At 48.2% G+C, this 26,806-nt stretch overlaps 10 protein-coding genes across 14 annotated transcripts; 6 read left to right on the top strand and 4 right to left on the bottom strand.

The window, feature by feature from the left end:
• Nucleotides 1-15: 15 nt before the first annotated feature.
• LOC132265340 (G1/S-specific cyclin-E-like) lies at nt 16-1,184 on the top strand. 2 transcript variants are annotated; one of them, XM_059765940.1, is made up of 2 exons: nt 16-111; nt 194-1,184. In XM_059765940.1, exon 2 carries the CDS (start codon nt 209-211, stop codon nt 1,109-1,111), a length of 903 nt encoding a protein of 300 aa, XP_059621923.1. In that variant the 5' UTR covers nt 16-111; nt 194-208; the 3' UTR covers nt 1,112-1,184. The 2 variants fall into 2 exon arrangements, with proteins under 2 accessions (XP_059621923.1, XP_059621924.1); XM_059765941.1 differs by having other exon boundaries at nt 200-1,184.
• Nucleotides 1,185-2,163, top strand: LOC132265341 (ATP synthase subunit O, mitochondrial). The gene is made up of 2 exons (XM_059765942.1): nt 1,185-1,294; nt 1,456-2,163. The coding sequence occupies exons 1-2, from the start codon at nt 1,265-1,267 to the stop codon at nt 2,056-2,058; spliced, it is 633 nt and encodes a 210-aa protein (XP_059621925.1). The 5' UTR covers nt 1,185-1,264; the 3' UTR covers nt 2,059-2,163.
• A 91-nt stretch (nt 2,164-2,254) lies between these two features.
• Nucleotides 2,255-6,269, bottom strand: LOC132265336 (eukaryotic translation initiation factor 2 subunit 3-like). 2 transcript variants are annotated; one of them, XM_059765937.1, is made up of 4 exons: nt 6,094-6,269; nt 5,662-5,836; nt 2,429-3,539; nt 2,255-2,369 (listed from the first exon to the last, which is right to left on the bottom strand). In XM_059765937.1, the coding sequence occupies exons 1-4, from the start codon at nt 6,157-6,159 to the stop codon at nt 2,297-2,299; spliced, it is 1,425 nt and encodes a 474-aa protein (XP_059621920.1). In that variant the 5' UTR covers nt 6,160-6,269; the 3' UTR covers nt 2,255-2,296. The 2 variants fall into 2 exon arrangements, with proteins under 2 accessions (XP_059621920.1, XP_059621919.1); XM_059765936.1 differs by lacking the exons at nt 2,255-2,369; nt 2,429-3,539 and adding an exon at nt 3,692-5,274.
• Nucleotides 6,270-6,349: 80 nt separating this feature from the next.
• LOC132265349 (WD repeat-containing protein 3) lies at nt 6,350-9,292 on the bottom strand. Its single transcript, XM_059765955.1, has 2 exons — nt 8,957-9,292; nt 6,350-8,897 (listed from the first exon to the last, which is right to left on the bottom strand). The coding sequence occupies exons 1-2, from the start codon at nt 9,112-9,114 to the stop codon at nt 6,371-6,373; spliced, it is 2,685 nt and encodes an 894-aa protein (XP_059621938.1). The 5' UTR covers nt 9,115-9,292; the 3' UTR covers nt 6,350-6,370.
• A 68-nt stretch (nt 9,293-9,360) lies between these two features.
• On the top strand, nt 9,361-13,129 carry LOC132265348 (isoleucine--tRNA ligase, cytoplasmic). The gene is made up of 3 exons (XM_059765954.1): nt 9,361-9,592; nt 9,653-11,757; nt 11,820-13,129. The coding sequence occupies exons 1-3, from the start codon at nt 9,477-9,479 to the stop codon at nt 13,049-13,051; spliced, it is 3,453 nt and encodes a 1,150-aa protein (XP_059621937.1). The 5' UTR covers nt 9,361-9,476; the 3' UTR covers nt 13,052-13,129.
• Nucleotides 13,130-13,391: 262 nt separating this feature from the next.
• On the top strand, nt 13,392-13,879 carry LOC132265351 (uncharacterized). The gene is made up of 2 exons (XM_059765958.1): nt 13,392-13,670; nt 13,733-13,879. Exons 1-2 carry the CDS (start codon nt 13,509-13,511, stop codon nt 13,877-13,879), a joined length of 309 nt encoding a protein of 102 aa, XP_059621941.1. The 5' UTR covers nt 13,392-13,508.
• A 75-nt stretch (nt 13,880-13,954) lies between these two features.
• Nucleotides 13,955-19,999, bottom strand: LOC132265350 (abl interactor 2). The gene is made up of 5 exons (XM_059765957.1): nt 19,766-19,999; nt 18,037-18,376; nt 16,367-17,092; nt 15,365-15,616; nt 13,955-14,543 (listed from the first exon to the last, which is right to left on the bottom strand). The coding sequence occupies exons 2-5, from the start codon at nt 18,370-18,372 to the stop codon at nt 14,436-14,438; spliced, it is 1,422 nt and encodes a 473-aa protein (XP_059621940.1). The 5' UTR covers nt 18,373-18,376; nt 19,766-19,999; the 3' UTR covers nt 13,955-14,435.
• Nucleotides 20,000-20,310: 311 nt separating this feature from the next.
• LOC132263370 (E3 ubiquitin-protein ligase sina-like) lies at nt 20,311-21,415 on the top strand. The gene is made up of 2 exons (XM_059763109.1): nt 20,311-20,422; nt 20,483-21,415. The coding sequence occupies exons 1-2, from the start codon at nt 20,387-20,389 to the stop codon at nt 21,413-21,415; spliced, it is 969 nt and encodes a 322-aa protein (XP_059619092.1). The 5' UTR covers nt 20,311-20,386.
• LOC132263381 (peptidyl-prolyl cis-trans isomerase NIMA-interacting 4) lies at nt 21,102-22,082 on the bottom strand. Its single transcript, XM_059763120.1, has 2 exons — nt 21,926-22,082; nt 21,102-21,863 (listed from the first exon to the last, which is right to left on the bottom strand). Exons 1-2 carry the CDS (start codon nt 21,999-22,001, stop codon nt 21,550-21,552), a joined length of 390 nt encoding a protein of 129 aa, XP_059619103.1. The 5' UTR covers nt 22,002-22,082; the 3' UTR covers nt 21,102-21,549.
• A 22-nt stretch (nt 22,083-22,104) lies between these two features.
• LOC132263391 (anoctamin-4) lies at nt 22,105-26,725 on the top strand. 3 transcript variants are annotated; one of them, XM_059763140.1, is made up of 6 exons: nt 22,105-22,188; nt 22,350-22,587; nt 22,692-22,775; nt 22,923-23,274; nt 23,570-23,905; nt 23,975-26,725. In XM_059763140.1, the coding sequence occupies exons 1-6, from the start codon at nt 22,185-22,187 to the stop codon at nt 26,063-26,065; spliced, it is 3,105 nt and encodes a 1,034-aa protein (XP_059619123.1). In that variant the 5' UTR covers nt 22,105-22,184; the 3' UTR covers nt 26,066-26,725. The 3 variants fall into 3 exon arrangements, with proteins under 3 accessions (XP_059619123.1, XP_059619116.1, XP_059619130.1); XM_059763133.1 differs by lacking the exon at nt 22,105-22,188 and having other exon boundaries at nt 22,269-22,587; XM_059763147.1 differs by lacking the exons at nt 22,105-22,188; nt 22,692-22,775 and having other exon boundaries at nt 22,269-22,587.
• Nucleotides 26,726-26,806: the final 81 nt, after the last annotated feature.

A 26,806-nucleotide genomic window follows, 5' to 3' on the forward strand; every position in this document is an offset into this window, starting at 1 on the left:
GCGTTGTCGGCACCAGCGCCCTCTGGCAGTTGTCACTTGCTCCGGAACACCGAGGGGCGTTCTGCGTGTCAGAGAGTGTTGAGCATTTTTATTGTGTGCTAGACGAAAGAGGTAGGTGAAGAAAAGATGTCTTCAAATTCAACTGCTAGGTAATTTCTAGGTGCCAATACTGTAGCATTGTCCTGTCTTCCAGGCGCAGGCAGCAGCGATGGTGAGAGTGTGTGCCGTGGAGGGCTGTTTATCGTCGGACTTGACGCATTTGGCGCATCGATTTCCCAAGGATGCAGCGCGAGCGAGAGAGTGGCAGGAAGCTCTAGCCTTGCAGGGCAAGGACGTTGAAATGCTGATGGAGAAGCACACGGTGTGCACGCTGCACTTCGAGAAGAAGGACTACAGGAATATCGAGTCCAGGCACTTGAACAAGACGGCTCTGCCGAAGCTCGTTACGAGTTTCTGGTCGCCTCCGCTCAAGGATAAGACTTTCGAGATTGCCATTGAGATGAAGGATGCGGCGAGGGACAAAAATGCATTGCATGTGAATATCATTGACCACAAGAGCATGACCATTGAGGAGATTGAGCAAGAACAGGCGGATGAGCAGCAAGAGCTGGAGGAGTTTGATGAGGAAGACGAAGCCGTTTACGAGGCAATGAATGACGGAAAGAGCGTCGATGTGGTGAGAAAGCTGAAGTCTAACGAGCGAGGAGAGTATTATATTGTGGTGGAAGAGGAGGAGGACTTGGGTGATGAGCCAAAGAGTCAGAAGAGGAGGAATTTGGACATTTCCTCGCAAAAGAGCAAAAAGCAGTGTGCAGTTGCTGAGAGACACGAAATACCCGAAGAGTCCGTATTAATTGACGACGAGGAAACAGAGGACTATGACTTCGAGGAAAGGGTGTATCATGATGCAAAGACCCAGACGGAGGACGATCTGGAAGATGTCGATGAGGAGCTCCTCTGTTCTGGCTATTGGCAATACTCAAAGGAGGAGCTGATTCGCATGCTGCTCAAGAAGGATGAGAAATGCATAGAACTGGAGAAGAAGGTATTGGATTTCAAGCAAGCCAAGGAGAAGATGCTTCAGAGTATTGAAATGCTGAAGATGATGTAAATAAATCGCTAATTATTGTGCTGAAAGCAGATTCAGTTTCTTATGGCGAATTCGCGGCGAACGCCCAAGAGCCCGGCGAACGACTCACAGCATAGTGACAGCATTGCCGATTGACGTTCTGTGGGTTTATTGGAAAATTGTGTGATTGGAAAAATGGCTGCAGCGACGAAACTCAGCATGATTGTAAGTTATTTTCCACACCAATCTCTCAAGACAATCCTCAAGTAGCCTTTCGTGGCGGAAAAGAGTCCCGAAAGTGGATGGCGAATGAGAATTTTCACTTCTCACCTCGCCTAACCTCCAATCGAATTATGTAATCTTCCAATGATTCCCTGACTTTCCAGGCTCGCAGCCTGAGCACATCGGCCCCGGTGGCGCAGATGGTGAAGCCTCCAGTGCAGCTGTTTGGGGTGGAAGGCAGATATGCCACTGCCTTGTACTCGGCGGCCACGAAGCTGAAGCAGTTGGAGGCCGTGGAGAAGGATCTCGTGCAGATCCAGGCGGCTGTCCGGGGGAATCCAACCGTCAAGGAGAGCCTGTCCAGTCCCATCGCCCAGAAGCGTGACTTGGCCGCGGCTCTCAAGGAGACCGCAAGGCAGGCCAAACTTGCCGATGCCACGTCCAATTTGCTGGAGTTGATGGCTGAGAATGGGCGCCTGAAGCGTCTGGACGGCGTGATCAACGCCTTCAAGACCATCATGGCTGCCCACCGAGGTGAGGTGGTATGCGAGGTGACCACGGCGAAGCCCATGGACGACGCCCAGCGGAAGCAACTCGAGACCGCCCTGAAGGCTTTCCTGAAGCCCAACGAGACGATTCTGTTGACCTCCAAAGTGGACCCCACGATCCTGGGCGGCCTCGTTGTGTCCATCGGCGACAAGTACGTGGACATGAGCATCTCCACGAAGGTGAAGAAGTACACAGACCTCATCAGTCTGCCCTGCTAAGCGGTCTCTGTGCGCACTCAGTAGTTTCGTCTCCCAGAAGACCTTGTGAGGTGTACATGAAAATTTATTGGTAATAAATGTAATAATATTGAAAAAGAAGGAAAATCCAATAATTTCACCAAATTGCATTCTCTCCTATAAATTATCGTAAAAGAACATAACATTCTCTCTATGTTACTCGTCTTGACGCTGCAGGAGTTCATTGTGGAGGCGCTTTTTATTAATACCTGTTGGGGAACTACTTTCCTCTGTTTTCCGGAAGAATTGGTTGAATTGTCCTACCACCGCGAATCTGGCCCCATCCAATGAGACTGCAAGGAGGAGAGGAGAGAATTTAGGACAATTCTTGGGTGAGAACCGAAAAACTTACCGCCAATGCTTCTCCACGCGCCGACTAAGGGCGATCTTCTCGCCGATTTCCGTGCACACGGGATTCGTGAGTGTGATCTTGGCCAAATCAGCCTTCGTGGCGGTCACGCGACCGCCAGTGCTGAGAGAGCCAATGTTGACCAAGAGAATCTCAGAGCGAGCCAGCTTCTGCACCTTGGCGCCCTTCTTGTCGCCCTCCGTGCGCACGCCGAGCAGCCTCTTCAGCAGATAGTACGAGAACTCCAGCTCGATGAAGATGTCCGGCAGAGCACCCACGGCGCCCAGCACCTGACCCACCAGACGATCCGCTCGACAGAGTGTCGGCTCGATTTTCGTGCCCACACCAATAAGTCCGCCCGGCACGGCGAATTGCAGCTCATTCTGCTCGGCGAACAGCGACACAATCTTGGAGAAGATGGGCCGACACGTGAGCTTGCCATCGGCATCTTTGCTCACCAGGCCAGGACGCACCTCAATCTCCTGGCCCACCTTCAGCACACCGCGCAGAATTGAGCCTCCGGCCACGCCGCCCTTCAAGTCATTCACCTCACAGCCCGGCTTGTTCACATCGAACGACCGAATGACAATGAGACGCGGCGGATCCGTGAAGTTGCGCTGCGGGATGGGAATCTTCTTGGTGATGTACTCGCACAGCACCTCAATGTTGTACTTGAGCTGTGCCGAGATGGGAATTATGGGCGCTCCCTCTGCCACTGTGCCCTGGACAAACTTCGTGATCTGCTCGTATTGCTCCTTCGCCTGGCTCTCCTTCACCAAGTCAATCTTGTTCTGCAGAATCACGATCTGCTTCAGCTTCATGATCTCAATAGCTGCCAAGTGCTCAGATGTCTGCGGCTGCGGACAGGACTCGTTCCCGGCAATCAGAAGCAGTGCGGCGTCCATCACGGCGGCTCCGTTAAGCATCGTGGCCATGAGAATGTCGTGACCAGGGCAATCGACGAAGCTCACGTGGCGCACCAGCTGGAAGCGACCCGTGCATGCTGGCCGCAGACAAGGGAAGCTATCATCCTTGCCGGAACTGCCAGAGATGAAGCACGTCGGGCGCAGGCATTTCGGGTTGTCGCACTTGTAGATCTTCGCATTGGCGTAACCTGGAAGAGACACCGAAAAATGTCACTTCTTTCCTACAACATTCTTGCGATCATTCGAGTAAACCTAGCCAAAATCTCGCACAGCTTCATTTGTATTTATCAGATTGCCTATGCTTATTACATATTCCTTTAAATTTACAGTACAATACGCTCTCAGTGGGAAACACTAATAATTGTTCCCAAATTTCTCTCTCTCTCTCTCTCTCTCTCTTTCTCTCAGATGATTAATTTGAACACTTGGTGATATTGATATGTACTTAGAAGACAAATTGACGGCACTCTTTCGCCCCACAGAGACACTTTCCCAGCTGTTTTCCCTCTCCAGACACGCCCTTAATGTAATCAAAGCTCAGCTCCTCGCCAGCCGGGATTTTCCGGAGTGCGAAAAGGCACAAATGTGGCAAATTGGGGTCCAAACAGTCCACATACACTGCCCAAACACCGCAATTAGGTACGCAAGAGTGGTTGATGAAGTGTGTCGCATTGCCATACTCTATGGCGTCCACGGAATACGGCTGATCCGCCCTGTTGAAGTCCAGATCAAACAGATAAGTGATGCCCTTCTTATCATAGATCTCTCCCCTCGTCTCCGCCTCATCGTGCGTGATGATCTCGCCCACGTACTCGCCGATAAACTGTCCAGGATACAGAGTCTCCATGGTCTTCACGCCCCATCCGCGTCCGTCGTTTGTCTTGAAGATGCACAGACGAAACTTGCGACCATTCTGAATGACACGATTGTGGCATTCCTCGCCACACCTGCACCTCCGGTTGCACTCGTAGATGGGCACGCCTTCGGGCAGCCGCAGGCGCTTCTTCTGGTACGCAAACAGCGATGATCCCGACATCTTGCCGCAGCACTTCGTCCTGCCATTGCATCCATCCTCGCATTCACACCCAATCAATGGATCATCCGGAATTGTGATATTTGCCCCGGCGAAGCACTTGTTGACGTAGTGGAAATCCGTTGGCGGCATCTCGAGGTCAACTTCGTTCTCCACATAAATCCCACGAGAGGGATCCGCTCGATTTAGCTCATCTTCCCACTCCCTGAGTGCTCTCAGTTGCTCCTGACGCTGACCGAAGAGACTCCTCAATTCCAATTGACGCCTCACCACGGCCGTCATGTGCCGCGTGAGCCGCGCATCGCGCGTACCAGTGAGACGATACAGTGCCAGCAAAAGGAGATAACTGTCCAGAAGTGGTCCATCGTACTTGGCTAATTTCACCATTATGGTCTCTTTCTTTGGCTCTTTGGTCTCCTCTGTCTCGGCACTCTCCTGGATCTCCTTCACCACCACCTCAATCACATCCTTCTTCACCGACAACTCCGCGTCCATCCACTCCTCGAACACCGAACAGGACCTCACGTGATCCAGAGGCTCCCACGTGTTCACCTTCTCACTGTATCCAATCCACTTTATGTGAAAATGTGGCACTTTGCCGATAACATTTATCCTGCGGATCGCCTCGACGGCGTACGAAGACTTCTCGTGTGTCTTCTTCCTCGCATTCACCTCCTTCAGCACCCCGCGGTGTGCCTTGCCATTTATATACGGAGAGTCACTCCATCTCATCCTCTTGACGGATGAGCAGTCGCTCAGGCTGCTCGATCGCGATCTTCGCCTCTTGCCATTCTCCTCATTCAGGCACTCTGGGAAATTTTCCTTGAGGAAATGCCTCAATTTGTTTGGTGATGTGGTCAAATCTCTGATTCTTTCATTCGATATGCGCTCTGTAAACACAAACAAGTCGCGGAATTACTTCCTTTGCCATCTTTTCTTCACGGGCATTTTACAGCACCACTAAAAGGAATCTTTTGTATCCACAAATTGGGCAACAAAGGCAAACAAAAACAACACAAGCCAATTTCCAAAATTGTAACAAATCAAAAAAACTGACTACAAAAGTCCTTTAGTGGCGCCTCCTTTCTTATTCCAGCGACCAGAATTTGTGCCACAATTTGCGCATTTGATTCCCAAACACTTTCTTGTGCTTGCATTCTGAGAGAGATACAGAGTGTGTGTGAGAGCACGAGAAAAGGGGAACTAAATTATCACTAGAGATACTCTACAAAGAGAAGACACGATTAAAGGTTTCCGGACAGGTTTTGTCCACTCACCCAATTTGATGGTGATATTCCTCTCCAGTTCATTCTTGAATCGAACAGTCTGTACGCCAGAAATCGCCTTCACCACTGTCGACTTGCCGTGAGCTACATGTCCGATCGTGCCGATGTTTATGGTAGCTTGCCTGGAGATCACTTCCGGCGACAGAGGCGTGAGTTTTGTGATATCCTGCAAAGGAGACACCAAACAATCAGTCATAACCTCACTTTTACCCACATCTATTGCATCAGCATCGCACAATCTCCTCCCCCAGATGCACACTCTGCATCCCTGGCTCCCCCAGCACCCCCTATTGAGGCCCAACACTGCCCCGAGTGGGTACTTTCCCATTTATCCGTAAAAATGCCACGTGCAAAATATGCCAACAACGCCTTCAATGGAGGGAGAGTGCCCCGCACTTCTGATGCACTTTCCGCACAACTTACCAACTGCGACAGATCCTGTTTATGTAGATTTGGCTGCCCGGTTGTTTGTCCTTCAGTTGTTGCCATCCTGGTCGTGTTCAGCACAGAAATAGCACGGGGAAACTATCAATTGTGAAGAGCGACAAGTCACTTGCAGTCACGGTATGTGAAAAATGGCCGATCGCCGCCGCCAGTGACATCTACTCTCGCCACTGATGGCGCGCGCTTCGCGGCGGTCTAGCGTCACGGAGTTTTCAAAATCTGCCGTTTTGCATCAAAAATATTCTTTATTTCCTCTCTAAACTTCCTCGGGATTTCGAGCTCGTTTCCTGATCATATCCGCTTTCCGTCGCTTATCCTTCTCCTGACGCTTCTTCGTGATTTCCTTGAACAGCTCCACACCTTCGCTCTCCTCAATTTGCCTCTGCATCATTCTGAGACCGTAATAATTCATCCCAATCATATCCCTGAGCTCTTGCACAACTTCCTGCAGCTTCCTGATCATCTTCTTGATATCGCGGTACAGCACGTGATTCGCTACGATGGGCTTCTGGTGGATGCGGAAGAGGAAGAGCACCACTTTGCAAATCAGCTCAGTTTGATCCCTTCTCTTCTCCGCCAGGACGTGAATCCGACGGATGATGTCACAAACTGAGGTGAATGGGAGCAACAGGAGAGACTCCTCAAGGTCACTGGGTCGGATGTGAGACAGTGTGACAAGGAGGAAGTCTGAAGAGGTCGCAACGTCGAAAGCCTTCATGAGAGGATGCAGTTCCTTGTCCTCGCTGACATCAAATTGGCCACCAATTTCCAGGCACTCGAGAATGGATTCCGCTCCCTTTTCCGCACCCACGGTCTTCTTAGAGGGTAGCTTGAGGCCTGGCATTCCTGGAACAGTAGACTCGTCTCCAGTGGCCAAGATTCTGTTCTCGATCTCCTCCCTTTCCTCCTCTTGAGCATCCTCCAGGACGATGGGCTCGTCTGTCTTCTCAAATAGTCTCACCACGCGATCAGTTCCCGCCGTGACCACGAACATCCCATTGGGACTCACAGCCAGAGCGTTCGCCTCTCCCACGTGGTGACCAGAAAGCGTGGAGATCCTCTCGAAAGTGTCCGCGTCCCATTCCTTGATCTTCCCATCTTTGCCACAGGAGAAGAACATGTGCGTCTGTGGAATGAACTGCACTGCCAGGACGCTGTCGTCGTGAGCGAAGAGGGATTTGTGGCAGTCGCCAAAGTCCATTCCCCACACCTTCACATTCCTGTCTCCTGATCCCGTCACAATTAGGCTTGAATCGTGTGAGATGTCCATCGAAGTCACAGGCAATTTGTGGCCATATAGAGATAAGTAGAACTTGAGCGTGTCTCGGAAGAAGATCTTCACGGTGGAATCTAGAAGGGCGCAAGCGATGAATTTGTTGTCCGGAGATATTCTCACGCACATTATTGCCTCTTCCAGCTTCAGAGTGTTTCTGTGCATCAGTGAGAGAACCTGCGATTTACTCTCTGGATCCTGAATCAACTCGTAACTCCACATCTTGACCGTTTTGTCGCCTCCGGCAGACACACAGCCCTTCAAGTCTGGCATCGAGCAGATCGACCACAATTCCTTCTCATGGGCAGGAATTGTCTCCACTATCGTTCCCACAACAATGTTGACAATCATCAGCTCTCCACTCTTCAATCCCAGCAGCACGTGGCGATCTCCCGGTACGAAGAGACAGCACAGAATGGCCCCAGTTTCCACCGTTCGGATGCACTTCAGAGACTCCTGACTCCATACTTTCAGCGTGTCACCGCTTCCTGTGGCAATGGCCAGACTGTCAGAACTGAAGGCCACACTCCTGATCTCTGTGTGATGGCCAATGTGAGTCAGTGAGCGAATCTCCTGTGCTTCGGTGTTCTTCTGTTTGACATTCACTGAAAACAGTCGAATAAAATTACTCGCTGAGCTCACAACGATTCTCAACTCGCCATTCACGCCCATCAGAAGATCCAATCCGCGGATTTTGCACTGTGTCCTGATGCTGGGCAGTTTCTTGACTTCGTCAAACAGACTCACTTCGTTCTTCTCCTGACCAGCGTCCATTGAGAGCTTCTTGAGGCGCTTCGAGAGACGCTTGAGTGCTTCAGCTGGACTGCAAAAGTAGAATAACTCCACTTGATTATCTGTTCCATGGCAGGCCAACACACTGCCCTCCTGATCACTCGCCAGAGTCACAGTTCGGCCCTTTCCTGCTCGCGGAATCACACCCAGGAGTTTCACCTGAATGGGATTCATGGCTTCGCTCTCATTTATCGTCTCTTCGGGCGTATTCGGAGTCACGCGGTACACGTTGAGAGTTGGCTCGGATGATCCACTGATGAGAAAGCCTCCACGGAGGATCGCCAGTCCCCAGACTTCTGTCGTGTGATCAACCAGAGTCTTGAAGCAATTCTGCGTCTCAATGTCCCAGAATTTTATGTGAGTGTCCTTCGAACAAGACACCACAATCCTGCCTGAGGCGTCCAGGAAGTGAGCATCAGATATTGGGCCTCGATGGCCACTCAAACGACACAATCCCGCCTCAGCCACAATGTCCAGAACCACAAGATCTGTGTCCAATCCTCCAGTCAGAAGCTTCATTCCCGTTGTGTCGTATCGCAGACAACTCACAGCACTTCTGTGAACCACGAAAGAACCCACGGACTGCCGGGAGTCCATCTCGAAGATCTGAACTGAGCCATCGGCATATCCCACGGCGATGTGAAGATTATCCGGACTGGGCCGAAGCACTGTAACTTCGTGCTTCTCATTAGTGATCTCGAGGACTTTCTCACCAATCCTGGAAGAAGAGCAAGTTAGTGAAGGAAACTAATATAATCTGGAGAAGATAAATCTAACCTTAGATCCCAAATGAGGAGTTTTTCTGCTCCTCCTACAGCAACGCATCTGCCCTGGACACCCTTGAATGTGACAAAGGAAGTATTTGGGCGAGAACTCGCGATGATATTGAAGGCCCCAGCGGGCTTGAAGGCGAGATACTGTTTAGTGATGCCCATCCCTCAGAAAAATTCCCGAAAGTCGAAGATTCCACTCACTTCACTGCCGCACTTTTATCAGTTATTCCGACAAGCACTTTCTAGAACCTCTTCAATGTGGAAAATCAATGGATTCTGGGGTATTTCCCTGAGAATTTGCGAAAACCCGATGCTCCTCCAGAAGTAAACACACCTCTCCGGATTCGTTCCGAAATACAACGTGCAGAAGTGAGGTTATGCGCCAATACCTTTCCGGTTGTCAATTGAGTCCGGAGAAAAATTCTAGACTGGCTGATCCAGGTAAAATCTCGCTGAGATTGCATCATTAATCCAGGGAAAGTACAGTGAGTCGGTTGCAGCGGACGTCAGCAAAAAGTGATGCAATGGAGCGCGTGCCGGAAACGATAGATTTCCCGCAGGAAGAGGAGAATATCCTGGCGTATTGGAAGAAGGAGAAGTGCTTCGAGAAGTGTTTGCAGCAATCGAAGAAGAAACCGAAGTAAGACATATTTGTAGTTTTTCGCCATTTTCTTGGATTTACGGGGTGGATTTCTTGCAGGTACACGTTTTACGATGGGCCCCCATTTGCCACGGGCCTGCCTCACTACGGGCACATTCTGGCGGGCACGATAAAAGACGTGGTGACACGTTATGCTCACCAGCAGGGCTACCACGTGGACAGGCGCTTCGGGTGGGATTGCCATGGACTGCCGATAGAGTATGAGATCGACAAGTTGCTGGGCATCCGGACGCCAGAGGATGTGCAGAAGCTGGGCATCAAGAAGTACAACGATGAGTGCAGGAAGATCGTGATGCGCTTCGCCAACGAATGGGAGCAGATCATCGGACGGATGGGCAGGTGGATAGACTTCAAGAATGACTACAAGACCCTCTATCCCACGTACATGGAGAGTCTGTGGTGGGTGTTCAAGCAGCTCTACCAGAAGGGGATGGTGTACAAGGGAGTGAAGGTGATGCCCTACTCAACGGCCTGCACAACTCCCCTCTCGAACTTCGAATCTGGTCAGAACTACAAGGAAGTCGTGGATCCGGCAGTCACAGTGACTTTCCCGATTGTCGATGATCCCGACAACGCCATGCTGATCGGCTGGACCACCACGCCCTGGACACTGCCCTCGAATCTGTCTCTCTGTGTGCATCCCGATCTGGAGTACGTGAAGGTGAAGGAAGTGTCGTCCGGCAAGGTAATAATTCTAATGGAAGCTCGTCTCGAGGCGGTCTTCAAGACCACAAAATGCTATGAGATTCTCGAAAAGTTTCCTGGAAAGAAACTCGTCGGATTGCGCTACAAGCCGCTCTTTGACTACTTCGAGAAGTGCAAGGAAGTCGCCTTTCGGGTGCTCATGGACACGTACGTCACTGAGGAGTCTGGCACGGGTGTCGTCCACCAGGCACCATACTTTGGCGAGGACGATTACCGTGTTTGCTTGGCGAATGGTGTGATAACGCGAGACCAGGAGATAATCTGTCCAGTGGACGCCAGCGGGAGATTCACCGCCGAAGTGAAGGATTTCGTGGGACAGTATGTGAAGGATGCGGACAAGAACATCATCGCGTTGCTGAAGAAGATGGGCAGACTGTACCACGCCAGTCAGACTAAGCACAACTATCCGTTCTGCTGGCGCTCGGACACTCCCTTGATCTACAAGGCCGTGCCGTCCTGGTTCATCCGCGTGGAGCACATGTCGGAGAGGCTGCTGAATGCCAGCTCGCACACTTACTGGGTGCCGGACTTCGTGAAGGAGAAGCGCTTCGGCAACTGGCTCAGAAGCGCCCGCGACTGGGCGGTGAGTCGCAATCGCTACTGGGGCACGCCGATTCCCATCTGGCTCAATGACGAGGGGGAAATTGTAGTCGTGGGCAGTATTGATGAGCTGTATCAGGAGTCCGGAGTGCGCGTGACTGATCTCCATCGTGAAATTGTGGATGCCATTGAGATACCGTCTAAAAGGCCGGGTGGAAAGCCTCTGAGGCGCATTGATGAGGTGTTCGATTGCTGGTTCGAGTCGGGATCCATGCCTTTCGCTCAGCTGCACTATCCATTTGAGAATTCTGAGGACTTCGATATGAGATTCCCAGCTGACTTCATTGCCGAAGGCATTGATCAGACCAGAGGCTGGTTCTACACGCTGCTCGTGATCTCGACGGCGCTTTTCGACAAAGCGCCCTTCAAGAATCTTATCGCCAATGGACTTGTACTGGCTGCCGATGGCCAAAAGATGTCCAAGAGGAAGAAGAACTATCCGGACCCAATGGAGGTGGTGCACAAATACGGTGCCGATGCTCTGCGACTCTATCTTATCAATTCACCAGTTGTGCGGGCGGAGAATCTGCGCTTCAAGGAGGAAGGAGTGCGTGACATTGTGAAGGATGTCTTTCTGCCGTGGTACAACGCCTTCAGGTTCCTGTACCAGAACATTGAGCGCCTGAAGAAGGAGGACGGCGTGGATTTTATCTACAGCAGCACTCGAAAGGCCGATAATGTCATGGATATTTGGATAATCTCGTACAAGGAGAGTCTGCTGGACTTCTTGGCGGCGGAGATGAAGGCCTATCGGCTGTACACAGTGGTGCCAAGGCTCACGAAGTTCATTGATCAGCTCACCAATTGGTATGTGAGGCTCAACAGGAGGCGTCTAAAGGGTGAGTGACTGCAAAAGCAGCTTTTTGGGAGATCTGTTAATGAAATTGTGTTATTTTTCCAGGTGAATTTGGGAAGGATGATTGCCTGGTGTCCCTCAACACACTCTATGACATCCTTGTGACGATGGTGAAGATGATGGCACCGTTCACGCCCTTCTTGACAGACTTCATGTACCAGAAGCTGAAGGAGCTGGATCCCGAAGAGGCGTCTAATGGAAGTGTTCACTACCAGATGATGCCGCAGGCCAAGAAGGCTCGCATTGATCCGAAGATTGAGCGCAGCGTGAGCAGGATGCAAAGCGTTATTGAATTGGGTCGTATCCTGCGTGATCGCAAGACCATCCCAATGAAGTATCCGTTGCCGGAAATTGTTGTGATCCACCAGAACGAGGAGTTCCTGGAGGACATCAAGGCTCTTGAGGAGTTCATCACGAGCGAGTTGAATGTGCGAAAGATGATCTTGAGTAGCGACAGGGAGAAGTATGGAGTGTCAATGAAGGCAGAACCGGACTTCAGAGCTCTTGGACAGAGGCTGAAGATGAACTTTAAGGAGATCACGCAGGCTATTCGCACGCTGTCAGATCAGGAGATCCAGGAGGGCATTAAGAGGGAGTATTTTGAGTTGCTGGGCCATCGCATTGAAGTGGAGGAGTTGCGATTCTTGGTGCAAGTGGCGGAGAAGCACGACAGTGATCAGAAGTATGAGGCTCAGACGGATAACAATGTGCTCATCTTGTTGGACACGAATCCCAGTGCGGAATTGCAGGAGGAGGGATTGGCCAGGGAGATAATTAATCGTGTGCAGAAGCTGAAGAAGAAGGCACACTTGGTGCAGACGGATCAGGTGCACGTTTACTACTCCGTGCTGCGCGATCCCGAAGGGACAGTGGAGAAGGTGGCCAGAGAGTACAACAAGTTCATCGAGACGACCATTAAGAGCAAATTCCAGGTGGATGATCTCAAGGCTTCGAGCCAATTCCCGGAGATTATCAGTGAGACGTCAGACATCAAGGCGGCTCAGCTGATGCTGAGAATTGTGAATCCCAGTGGCGAAGTGCAGGCGCCCAGTGCCAAGATTCAGCTCGTGGGCTTTCGACCGCGCTACGGTCGTTGCGACACGGGCGTCATCTTCCTCCAGAACGGACGTCGAGAGACCATCTCGCTGGAGAAGCTGAGGGAGGAGATTGCCAATCTGTTTGGCATTTATGACCTGCCGTTCAAGATTCGCCTGCAAGGACGCGACCTGGCCGATCCGCTGGCTGCCAGCGGTAAAATCATCAGCATTGAGAAATGAATTTCGACGCCTCTCCGTCTCTTGATATAATTAATTTATGTAATTCGATGAAATACACCTTTCCTATTTGCATTACAAGGGTTGGCTTTTGGGGTTTCCGGGGGAGGGCTCGCTGCAGCGCTCGTCTGCGCATCCACAGTCACTCGGTGACTGGAAAGGTGTCTTGAATGCAGGACAGCTTCTGCCAAATAAATGTGGAAAATGTGTTTATCGCATTTTAAAACATAGTACTAAATTTTTGTGATTTGCACTGGTAGAAATACTAGTTCTGCGGTAAAAATCCATGGTGAAATCACACAATTTCCCTGTCCTGCGTCGTGAGTGGATTCAGGTCACTTTGCCTGTGGAAAATCAATAACTCTGCCCTCTCATCTCCCGCGAGAGTGAGCAATTAGGGTTGGGAGTGCGTTTATTGGTGATGCTCAAGGCATTCATCAGTGCTTTTGACCTGTGAAAAATGTCTCAATACCCAGAAAACATTCCCGAGGGCGACGACTTGTCCACGGAGTCTGTAGAAGTGTTGCGAGAGCGCCTCAGCACCATGAAGCAGATTATGTCGGAGCGAAAGGCTCACCAGTCGAAGAACCCACGAGAGGACTTCTGGACGCAGCCACAGAGAGTGAGTGGATCCTGGTGAGTGAGATATTACCAGAGAGACTGACGGGAATGTCTTCTTTTCAGTGCGGCACCGGAATCATCGACGGCACGTTCCTCAGCGTCGCCTTCGGGGGCGCTCTGTGTGTGATTGTCTCGGTGTCCGTGTACGCCTTCTACAATCTCTACCACGCGATCCTCAAGAAATTCCCATCCCACCACACGGAGCTCTAGAGCTCGCGGGCAGAGAAAGACGCTCATTGATGGTTCTCAACCGACTCACGTGTATTTTCTTCGATATATAGTTAATTTTACAAATAAATATGTTTCACTTTGATTGGATATCATCGATAGTGTTGTATAGTCAAATATTTACACACAGAATCCTCGTGCTTCGTTCCTTCGAGTCCGCGAAGACATCGTCGGAAGACGCTCAATACTAAATCCAGAACAGATCTCAATCACATTTAGATTATTTCTATCTCAATTATATGCTTAATACATTACAATGATTCCTTAGCAAGGTAATAAAACTGTATAGAAAGTTTTTTAGAGATTTTTCTCTCTTGCAATTTCCTTGTTTCTGTCCTCCTCGAAAAAGGGAAAAACCCCATCTGCACTACATCTACAATCTGTATATTGATAATTTGTAAATTGTAAAAAGTTGTCCTACCGTTATATCCTAATGACAATTTCAGTAATTATTCCTCTTCTATATCAATTCCATTTTATCATATCTGACCTCTTTTCGCCAAGGTGATGTTTTAAGGCAATTTTGTGTGCTCTTCTCTTAGATAAATTCGACAAAATTCGCTGGAAATTGACCTGTGCGATTTCTGATGGTGCCAAACAGCCACTCGCAGTTTATTTCGCGCAGAACATCCACCATTTCGCCCTCCTGCAAAAGGAACAAACAAAACCAGACAATCAATGAATGAGCGAGCAGACTTGCATTCACTCGAAGGGGCTTTGCTCCCATTAAAATCAATACCGTGGGATAACAATTGCAAATTCTACAGCGCGAGACTAGCAAATTCCAATTGACGACCTCTGATAAGCAATTTCAACTCATCTCTCTTGCCTCGTGTTTGACCTAAAAGGTCTCGCACGAGCTTCTGAAATTCAACTTTTCAATTTTTCTGCAGAAAAAAAACATTTACTGTACAAAAAGAATGGCAATATTTGAAGGCTGACTCGCTAATTGAATCGTGAAGAAACAGTGGAATAAAGTAAAAAGAAATTCCCATAATTCACATTTTCAATAGCAAACACACACTTGAGTTGCCATATTAGCAATTACAAGTCATAATACAGCGTTTTTCTTTCACTGAACACGCATTTAATCCCTCTGATGAATCAATTTTCCAAGAAGATGAACAATTTTGCGATAGTTCAATCTTCCAATATTCCACCGAAATTGCATCACACTGTAAAATAATTTAATTATCCCCTTAATTAGCACGAGATCTTGACGAACACTCTTCACTTGGCGCAGAGCAAGAAACTCTCGAGTTGAATCAATGCGACAAAATGGTTCTAGAACGAAGATTATTTTGCATTGTGACCCAATTTCTCTCCGCGTACACAATAGCACTCATTTAAATGCCGCCAACAGCAAAACTGTTGTGTGCATTTCATGAAAAAGATCGCCAATCGCTCAAGTGTGACTCCCAACACATGCGCTGTCCTTGTGACTAAAGCAAGTCAATAGAAACTCACCCTTATGGTAAGATCTTCTGGCATTTCCGCCGTGAAGTCGAACAGCACCCTCGCTTTCCGCGCACAACTGCCGCCAGTCACACTCTTGCCCGCCGCATGGCCATTTGTCTGCGGCTTCTGTGGCACCTCTTCCTTCAGTGGCACACGAATTTCAATGAAGTTAATCGGAAACATTCCCTCACAGCCCCGCTTGTTCCTTCCGTACATCCACTCGGCGTCGATTTGCCTCAGCAGATAGATTTTCTCGTTTTCCTAGCAAAAAAGAAGGACGTTAATAACTTTAGCTTTCAATCTCAATTTCAATCAATTTCAGTCTCTGGTCAGAGGTTAATTGTATCGGTGAATAAAAATCGAATCAATTCGCCAATCTGTGTTGTGTTACAGAATTTCGGTTTTTGCGATTTCACGAGAGCTTAACCATCAAAGATTTTCATTAACAAAATGAAAATCAATAAAAACAATACACAAAAAGCTATTTAAAATTCAGATCTTGTCAACCAACTATCGAGAATGCATCAAAAGTCGCGTCTTAAGTCACGCTTTTGTGGTAGGAATTTTGATCACAACCACGATTTAATGATGATAAATTGAAGTGCGTGATAACAAAGCACGCATTTATCTTCGAATTTTCAGCGTAGAACATTCCAAATTGTGGTTCAACACACACCTTTTGGCGATAAGATGATCACAATCGATATAGAATCAACTGAGATACAACTCTCTATAAACATTTACTGAAAGGTGACTTATGCCATCAGTATTTTTCCCGTTCTATTTTGCATAAGGTCAAAATGCAAAAACTATGCTAATGATAAAAATTTATACAACTTTCTATATGTTATCGTGAAGCAACAGAACTTCTTTAACTGTCTCTGTAGACAGTTGAGATCACTGGGAAGAATTCCTCTCGCTGAATCTCAATTTCGCAGATGTTTGAGAACGCCACGGTGTTCAGCAAAGAGATTTGCTTAGCGTGATGTTGAAGACATAATTCCTACTCACTCTAAAGTTCAAGTCTCCGACTTCTTCCGTCTCGAACGTGTACAGAGCGACGCCGTAGCTCGCCGTCTCCTCAGTGTCGTCGAGGTAGCAGGCTGGCGGGGGCGGAGGCGGCGGACACGTTGGCATAGGCGGCGAGGGACACGGATCCTCGAGGCTGTCCTGCTGGAAGACTCCCTTGAGTTTCGCCACGCTGCCGCCCGATTTGCTACCCAAAGCGCTCGGCTTCGGCGCGATGCTGGGCTTAATGATAGTCGGTGCGGTGGCGACAGGTGTTGGAGCCACGAGAGTCTTGCCGTTGCACAGTGGATCGTCGAACTTAGCGCCTCCGCCGCCCCTCGCTGGCTGACTTCCTGTGATGCTGGGCGCAAAGAAGGAAGACGAACCCGCCAGATGGACGGGCTTTTGTGCTACTGGCGGACGAATTTTTGGTCCCACATAGTTTTGACTGACTGGCGGCGAGGTGAAGGGATCAGCGGTGTCTCCCCACGCGTCCCTGTTGCTCTGCAACACATCCACCGCGGTGAAGTCATCCTCGAAGCCGCTCTCAGCCTGCGACGAGTGTCCGTTGTTGGGCGAATAGTTGGAATCAGAGCTGAAGCTGTCCACACTCACGCAATCGCTGTTGGATTTTTGGGTGAATGTCGGCGAACTTGGCGGAGAATTGAAGTCAATTAGTTGTACGTCACTGGTTGCTGATTGATGCTTCGTTGTTGGCGGTGGCAGAATCTGCAAGACACACCAGACATTCAGTTGATAGAGTCCTCACAAAATCAACACACACACACTACACATCTGACGACATTCTCTTTATCAGAGCGCACACACAGCTTTATGATGCGTCACAATAATAATAATAATACCAAAATATATTTTCTGTAGAGCTCAAGAGCGTGAATTTTACGTAAGAAAACAGAGAGAAAAAAGCCCATAAAGTGGAAAATACATAAAAACAAACAGAGATTAACACACCATACAACACTTTAGTTACATGACACGGAATCTATGTATGTATCATCAAGAAAGCAGCCTCAAATTTACAGCAATGTAATATTAACGTTTATCTCTTTAACCACTCTTCCTAAATTTTACTTTTAAATGCCCTCCAATCGGAGGTGTTTTGAAGAAACACAAAGACTTTCGCTGACGTGAACGCACGAGAAAAATTTATATTTCACCTTTTTTCGCTAATTGCCGTACATATTGCTTTACAAACAGCAAAATATTTATATTTTATTTCCTCGTTTTTTTCTTCTCCTTCTCACTTTCGCACCCAAAACTCAAAACTCAATGACTGCACTGTACGCTGAGGTCTCTTTAATCAACGCCACATAAAAGGCGAGCAACGAGACTGAGTCATTATTGATTCTGTCAGGATTCCACTAAAAGGTGAGGGAGTCTATTTAAAGTTCCCATTCATTGTGATAAGTGGTTTCAGAAGAATTCCATTCAGCCACAATTTCACAGCTGCAGTCAAAAATAGACTGGAAAGATCAGAGTTGAATACTACAGAGCTTTCGATAAGCTCTTCCCACGCTTTTCATGCGCACAAACCCTTCGCAACTCGCGAAAGAACCTCTTTTACACTATCTCGTTTCGTTCTAGTCGTTTTTATAGGAAATTCAACTGTTTCAACAAGCAGTAATTTTGCCTCTCTGCGAACGAAACCTCACCTTTGGCGGTGGTAACTTGAGCGCCCCAATGTGAGGCCCCGTTGCCTTCGTGGGCGGCGTCTTGGCCCTGCGTCCCGTGGCGCCAAACAGATTGGACAGGATGTTCACTGATTGCGGCTGACCGCTCTTCTTCAGGGGCGGTTTCGTGGCTTTTGGCGGCGGCGGCCGTGGCGGCGGAACCTTCCGTCCAACTCCCTGACTCGCTCCCGACGCTGCGCTGGTTGCCATGTCGAATGGCGAGTCATCCCAGTCCGTTGTGGGCGTGTAGCGCAGCTGTGACGCTGTCGATGAACGCTGCTGCGGTGGAGCCGGAGCCGGTCGTGACGGAATCGTCATGCTTCTGCAAATCAGGAAGGAGAGAAAACAGGAGATTACATCGCTTCCTCACTTTGCCTTTGATTTATTAACAGGGAATTCCTTTGCAGTTAACACCTGAGCGATTGACTTGTGTGAAAAGTGATATCAATTGAAAATCCAAGCCAGAGACACTGATAAAACCGTGATTAATCGACAAACATGAGCACATGCCTATCTTATCTATTAAAATCCAGTTCAATGTAAAATGCGTCGCGAGAATTCAAACAATTCTTAGGCTAGAAAGACTAGATAATAAACTCTTAATAAATTTGCCACAATCTTCCACAGTGTTGATAAACAAGAGAAAAGAGAGGAAGTATTTTGCCTCTGCGTTTCCTTGCCGCCATGATAAGCACGAAGGAAATTCCTATCATGAAAACCATCAGTGAATTGGCTGGAAAAAATCAATGTTTGTACTGGCAAAAGTGAATTTTCCCTCCAAAATACATTGAACCGAACCTGAGAAGCATTTTCTTCTGCCTCTTTTTGCCAATTTGCATAAATTCCCTGCCCTCGGTGGCCTCGCGACCTCTCCCACAGTTTGTTGCCCTCCCACAACGCCGCATTTTTCCCCTGATAGCAAGCAATGAATGGGCGTGAAAAGCTGCGTTTTTGCGCCACACTTTCAGTGCACTTTTCTCGATGGGCTGTTTTCGCATCACCCAAATGCCAGACTCTCTGATGTAACCCGATCTCTGGGCGAATATTTTCGCTCTCTCGGCGTGTCATGCGTTGAAAATCAAATGAGAAACAATGAATGAATTTATTGTAATCCGCTGAGTTTTCTCATTAACCCACTAAACAGTTTGAGATATGGAATCAATCTCTCGCTCATCCAACTGTGAACAGTTCGAGCGATGTTGCTGTCGATTTCATTGAGAATCGCTCAATTTAATACGACTTTTCTGGGGCTCAGCCTTGGGAGATGAATCTCAACACTTCTAGCCCACATCTTTGCCCTCTAATCCCCGACAAGATAGCGAGTCGATCTGCAAGCCCTTCGCAGTGCAGTGGAAATCACTGTCCGCGGCAGAGTGGACACACACTCGGTTTTCTCGCAATTACTTGGAGGTTTCCGCCTCTTATTCAATAAAAGAAGAAGGCAAAAACACTTCCACTTTCGACACAATGCTCGTGTGTGTTTCAATGAGGGGCAATTTGAGGCAGCAATTTGTACATTGTCTCCACTTGCCCTGAAAGGTGTCCCCCATTGGCGGAGCACCTCAGCAGTGGCGCAACAGATGGAATCCTCTCTATTGCGCCACTTTCTCCGCACACTCGTCGGGGTGGGTTATTAATAGTCCCAATGGTAAATAGTGGTGGTATTTCGCAGCAATTTTCCGCGAATGTCGTCCGGAGGGGCGACACCAACCTGTGCCTGGAGGGTCTCGATTTCTCAGCAATCTCCTCGCCTTGCCCACGCTATTACATACAAAACAACTTCACCACCCACTGCACTCGACACCGATTGTCCGTTTTACAACTATTTTATACACGACAATAGTGGAAAAACACGGAAAATTGACGAGAGAAAAAATTCCGCACCACAAAGCTCGCACTTTTTTATGACGATCTGACTCAAGAACGTGAAGTCAGCTGAGATTGAAATCCGTTGGACGAGTCGCGACGACAGCGCTCCTTCGTCAAGTGAGTGAACACAGGAAACACAGCCAAACAAAAAAGACAAAGAAAGCAATATTTTTGATAAGCATTCCTCAAGATCAAACTCAAGACTTGTGTGCGAAATTTCTGTGGGTGGTTTTCTTTAATTTCGTGGTGGCAGCATAATAAGGTCTAGTGGAATTGCAGAAAATACCTTTACGCGCCAAGATTCGCCGGAAACAGCTGATTGGCATCATGAGCGCCACCAGCGCCACGTAAAAGAGGTATTTGAAATTGAAAGCGTGAAAGCATAGTCAGCTTTTTATTTGCACTTTGCAATTCTTCCTTTTTTCTCTAGTTTTTTCACCCTTTCCGGCTCTTACACCTCACAATGGGGGCCACTGAATCCACACAGTCACAATCGAATGTAAGTGCATCCTCAGGAGGCGAAAGACCGTGGCAAATGACGGATTTTCCACTTCCACAGAGTACTTTTGTTGACCGGGTGTTCTCATGCCCTGTTTGCTATGAGAAGTACACCTCCCACATCATGCAGTGCCAATCTGGACATTCTGTGTGCCAAAACTGTCACGGGAGACTGAATCAGTGTCCCCAATGCTGTGCCAGATACAATGGTACCCGCAATTACACACTAGAGGATATCATGACGGAGCTTAGCCAACTGCAATGCTCTCCGGAAGATGCTGTGAAGGATGTATCTGATGCTGCCACAATTCGCAAAATGGCCCGCCCAGCCTCCCAAATAATTAATAACGTTCCTGACGCCAATGCTGTTACTGGAAATGCATCATCGTCACAAGCGGCGCAAGTTACACCTCCGCAGGTCACATCGAGTCCTGGAAATAGTGAGCGAACGGTGTGCAGAATGCAGTACTGCCGAATGACAATGCCGCTTAACTCTCTGGAGAACCACTTACTCACCAGGCACGATTCAAACGTGAGGCGTCTCACGGCGACAGCCTACCTCAGCAAGTCCTATTTCACTCTCGATCGCTTGTGCGTCGGACATCGCTTTGCTCTGCTCACTGAGTTCGGCATATTTTTCTTAATAATCCGCGTGGAGAAACTGAACACCAGAGATATAAGAATGACTGCCTGGATTCAGGGTGCATGCTCAAACGCAGAAGCATCGCTCTTCTACTCATATCTCCAAGTTCAAATCAACAATATGAAAGCGACATACCATGACATTGTGCACGGAAGCCGATCCACTGTGGCACAAATTGAGGATGCCAGAGAATGCCTATCATTAATCGTGAAAGCAGACTCATACTGCAATTTTCACATGCAGGGATTTGTTAGCCTCAATAGGAGCCAAACTGATGCTCCTCGCCAAAAATACACCTTGACTGAGTTTGTTCGAGTTGACGACTCTACAAGTGACGATGACTCTTACTGATTAACTGACTTGCTGAATTTCAAGCGGTAGTTCTGGCATCACCAAATTGCCGATTTACTTCCCGGACCACACGTTACCTTCAGATTTCATGTTATTTCCTATGAAATTAGACATTACGCAAAAATTGAAAGCCTTTATTTCTTACCCTCCACCATAATTATGTGGTAGCCAAACTTCGTCTTCACCGGAGGATCTGTGTACACGGGATTGGCCACAGTGGACACAGGGAGGGCGAAGGCAGCGTCTTGAAACGGTCCAACCATGCTGCCTCGGATCTGCCAGCCCAAGTCACCACCCTGGCGCGCCTTGTCCTCACTATAAGCAGCTGCCACGTCTGGAAACTTCTGACCGGCCTTCAGTTTCTCCATGGCCTCGAGGACTTTACCCTGCTTCTCGCACAGGATGTGCCTCACCTTCACGGAATTTCCGCCTTTCTTCTCCTTCTGACCTGTTGATACACAAACACTGACAGTTTACCAACAATTTAAATACTTTTCACACCAATTTTACCTTTGTCCCCATCTCCGCCACTTGCGCCGCCTTTCCCACTCTGTTTTCCTTTGTTACCATCCTTTTTGGGTGGCATTTCTGTGATTTGTGCAATTCCACGAACCGCAATGTTTGTTTTTATTTTCCGCCCAAAGTTGGGTTATGTGAGCTTTTTCCGAAAAGCTCCGAAAGTCACTCACGCACACAGTCGCAAGTCGTCGTCGTCGGGAAAATAATGTGCGGAGAATTGTGGAGGAATTTCCGTGAAAATACTCAGTAAATGGGTGAGTTTCCACTCAAAATTGCTACCCATCACCAGTGTTTGCAGTCTCGTTTGAGTGTCCAAGGAATTAGAGTCTGGACAGCAAAGGGATTGTGAAGTGCTAATTTTAGTCAATAGTGAAATTTTCCTTTATCTTTCGCATGGTTTTCCACCATTCTTCAGACCCCGGTGGCGACGATGATCGGTGCCAGAGGTCACAGAGTCCGGACTCGAGTGTGGTGTTGGATGTGAATCCGCCGCGGCAGCGAGATAACGAGTCGCTGGACTCTGAACGGCTGTTCTGGTCCGGGAGGCTGAAGCCGGACAGTGGGGCGATCACTGCCAGGGATCTCAACGCCATGTCCGTGGCCAGCCTGTACGACCGTGAGGACGAGGACACCAAGGAGATGGAGACGGGGAAGTAAGTTTCATTGCATTAGTGAACCAGATGTTGGGTTTTCGCATGACTCATGGTCACATAGCGGAAAGAGCGTGTGAGTCTGTAATGTGAATTATCTTAATTAGCGATTGTGAGCTGGATGAGAGAAGATTGCGCCACAGACTCTTGGCCAGAGTGGAAGAGGACAGCGACAAGATAACCAGCGACGAGTAAGTGAAGAGGCTTTCTGTGTCCAGCAAGTCCTTTGCTGTCCTGCAATCGCGCCAAGAAATTGCTTTTCTTTTCACGCTGCTGCTGATTTTGCGTCACCTTGACTTGTTGCACGCAATGACTGGGAAACCCGCTTTGTTTTTCAGTGACGCAACGCCTGAGAAAGTTGACATGACCAAAGACACATCAACAGACTGTGATTGCCCGCGGAATCCCTTCGACAACAAGAAGGCCGCCAGCGAGAGCCTGTATTTCGCCGATGGCAGACGCTCAGTGGACTTCGTGCTAGTGTGGAAGAGCTCGAGTCCTGAGGTGGCCGCAGTGGAGGAGCAGAGGCTGAAGAAGCGAACGATCTTCGAGGAGAATCTCGTAAATGATGGTCTGGAACTTGAGATGGAGTCCGTGGAGGATGAGCTGTTCTTCACGAAAATCCACGCGCCAGTGGAGGTGCTGAGGAGATACAGCGAGATCCTGAAGCTGCGAATGCCCATGAGAGAAGTGAGTCTGTGTTCATCGTCACATTTAGTTTTGTTTTTTTGATTTATGTTCGCGATTATACTTTTCAGTCCCTTTGCACAGTTCACAATAAGCCATTGAAAAGATCAATTTCAAAGAATGCTGCTCAGTATCTCACGCGCAAGGTCAGAGAGTTTTACCTGAAGGTTTACCTTTGTGGGCTAATACAATTTCGTTTCTTCCTGCTTTACACGCTCTAATATTCTAGCTTTCCTCCGTTTCATTTTTAATATTGTAACCAGAAAAATTAATTGACTATTTGATGCTTCCTTTCCAGATTCCTGGACTAACAGAAATGATCAAGAAATCGTCTCAGCCTTCCTTTCTGAACCAACTCAATGGTTTGTGGGGGTCATTTGTGAAGAGCTTCCTGGTTGACGAAACACACTTCCCGCCAATTTCCCATCGATTCACTGCCGTCTACAGCAGAGACAAAGAGTATCTATTTGATGTGCAGCAACCGTGTTTCTTCTCAGCCGCCGTGAGATCGAGAATCGTGCAGTTCATTCTGGACAGAAAACGCTTCACCACCGAAGAGGCTGATGACTATGCCTTTGGCATTGATCGCCTGATATCTGATGAGGTTTACATTGCCGCTTACCCGCTTCACGACGTAAGTATTGTCAATTAACACTTCTCCGAGAAGTCAGCAGAGTATTGATGTGTAATTGTCGCTTTTTAGGGAGAAGTTAATGTTCCCGGAAGCACGAGGCACTTACTGTACACAGAATGGGCCGCCGTGTCGAAGTGGTATCGATATCAGCCTCTGGACTACATCAAGGAGTACTTCGGCGTGAAGATTGGCCTGTACTTTGCTTGGTTGGGATTCTACACGTACATGTTGTTGCTGGCGTCAATTGTGGGAGTCGCCTGCTTCATCTACTCATGGCGTACAATGGACAGTTACCAGGTGAGCCGCGATATTTGTGGCAGCAGCATGGATGTGAAGATGTGTCCACTCTGTGACCATTGGTGCGATTATTGGGACCTCAAGGAGACTTGTCTCCACGCCAGAGTTACATATCTCTTCGACAATCCCACCACGGTGTTCTTTGCCATCTTCATGTCCTTCTGGGCGACGCTGTTCCTCGAATTGTGGAAGAGGTACTCAGCCGAAATCACGCACAGGTGGGACTTGACGGGATTTGACATCCATGAGGAGCATCCAAGGCCGCAATACCTCGCCAGACTGAATCACGTGAGACGCCGAACAGTGAATGTTGTGACGAATCAAATGGAGCCTCAAGTGCCTTTCTGGCGAGTGAAACTCCCCGCCACGATCCTCAGCTTCTCCATTGTGATGCTTCTCGTCGCACTGGCAGTCGCCGCTGTTCTGGCTGTGGTGCTCTACAGGATGTCAGTGCTCGCGGCTCTCAGCGTCTACGGCGACAGTGTGACAAATTCCGGAGCTATTCTCTTCACCACTGCCACAGCGGCGAGCATCAATCTCTGTCTGATCATCCTATTCAACTGGATGTACACATTTGTGGCGGAATATCTCACCGAGCTGGAATTATTGAGGACACAGACGGAGTTTGATGACTCACTGACGCTCAAAATCTATTTGCTCCAATTTGTCAACTATTACGCTTCTATCTTTTACATCGCTTTCTTCAAGGGGAAGTTTATCGGCTATCCAGGAGACTACAATAGGTTCTTCAACTTTCGCCAGGAAGAGTGTGGCTTTGGAGGATGCTTGATGGAGCTCTGCATTCAGCTGGCCATAATAATGGTGGGAAAGCAGACGATGAATAGTATCCTGGAGATGCTTCTGCCACAATTCTATCGCTGGCTCAACGTCCTTAAGGTTTCGGGATCCAAACTCAAGAGTGGGTGGTCGATGAAAGGAGGAGCGAAGCGATGGCTGAGAGATCTGAAGCTGGTTCAATGGGGATCTAGAAGTCTCTTCCCTGAGTACCTCGAGATGGTTCTGCAGTACGGTTTTGCCACGATTTTCGTGGCCGCCTTTCCGCTGGCACCCTTCTTCGCCCTGATCAACAACGTCCTGGAGATGAGACTGGATGCCAAGAAGCTCCTGACTTACCACCGTCGTCCTGTGTCTCAGAGAGTGAGAGACATTGGCATTTGGTACAGAATCCTCGACTGTATTGGGAAGCTGAGCGTCATCACGAATGGCTTCATCATCGCATTTACATCGGACTTCATCCCCAGACTTGTGTACCAAGTGGTAGTGTCTCCGGATGGGTCCTTGGGAGGTTACATGAATTATTCTCTAGCGTACTTCGACACACGACATTTGCAGGCGGGAAGCGAACCGCAAATGACAGAATACAACGTGACAATCTGCCGGTATCCTGACTATCGCGAGCCTCCGTGGTCATCGAAGCGCTACGAGAAGACGTCCATGTATTGGCACATCCTGGCCGCGAGGTTGGCTTTTGTGGTGGTGTTTGAAAACATCGTGGCTCTGGTGATGATTCTCGTGCGCTGGTGCATCCCAGACATGCCGTGCGAACTCAGGGATCAGATTCGCCGCGAGGCGTACATCACTAATGAGATCATCATCAAACAAGAGACGATTCGCGCGAGGAATGAGAAGTGTTGCGACGTCAACGCGCCAAGAGCCACCTTTAGAGACTCAAATCCGTCGGCTAATTTTATCAAGATGGAGCAAATTGAGCAGCTGATGAATACTAAGCTATCAGCGGCTCAACTGGATTTGGTTATTCACGGGCCAGACAATCCTGTCGCTCCGGGATACGTGAGATCATCACAAAAGAGAGAGGAAAGCATTGAACCGGTGTCACTTTAGTAATTGATATACTCATTGCTCTTTAGTTAGGCTTATACAAGGGTTTTCCCACTTCATTAATTTAATCATTTATTTTGTGATTTTGCGTTGTGAAGAAGCTTCATCCTTAAGAGACTGAAGTGAAGAAATCGAATATTTTTACCTCAATTTGCTGATTGTGTTTTTTCTCCAATTTAGTGCAATCGAAGAATCTCCTATTTTGCACAGAGAATTTAAAGCTAGCTTTAATGTCAAATGAATCGTAAAGTAAATGTTTATTTTTGCCGGCTGTTCTAATCTCCGGGGACTTTTTTTGAATCTCTGTGTTTATTGTGAAGGCAAAAATGTTATCCATGATCAAATGAAGACATAAAATAATTGTATAGAGAATAAGGATAGGAAATGTGTGGAGGAATATTGTGCCTATTGAGAATGTCTAAATTTATCGAATGTGTTACTATTAAAGTATGGTTATTCCTCCTGACTCTGTTCATGTTTATTTATCTTACGTAATATTTGGTGTTGTGTTTTGTTTAACATATGAAAATATTCGCCAAAGAAAATTGTGAAATTTAACCTTAAGGACAAGTAATTCTCACTTCATTGAACTCTAGTGCATATATTTTACGAAATGTTATTCATATAAATTTGTGTAGTACTTTTTATTAAATTTGTGAAGAACCCGAAAACGAGTGTTTTCTTTAAGCGGCGGTGATAAAATTTGGGGGGAAAGTTTATGAGTGGAAAATTGGCCATTTTCCA

The sequence above is a fragment of the Phlebotomus argentipes genome, unplaced genomic scaffold (assembly GCF_947086385.1).
Source record: "Phlebotomus argentipes unplaced genomic scaffold, Phlebotomus argentipes genome assembly contig_2, whole genome shotgun sequence".
NCBI lineage: Eukaryota > Metazoa > Arthropoda > Insecta > Diptera > Psychodidae > Phlebotomus > Phlebotomus argentipes.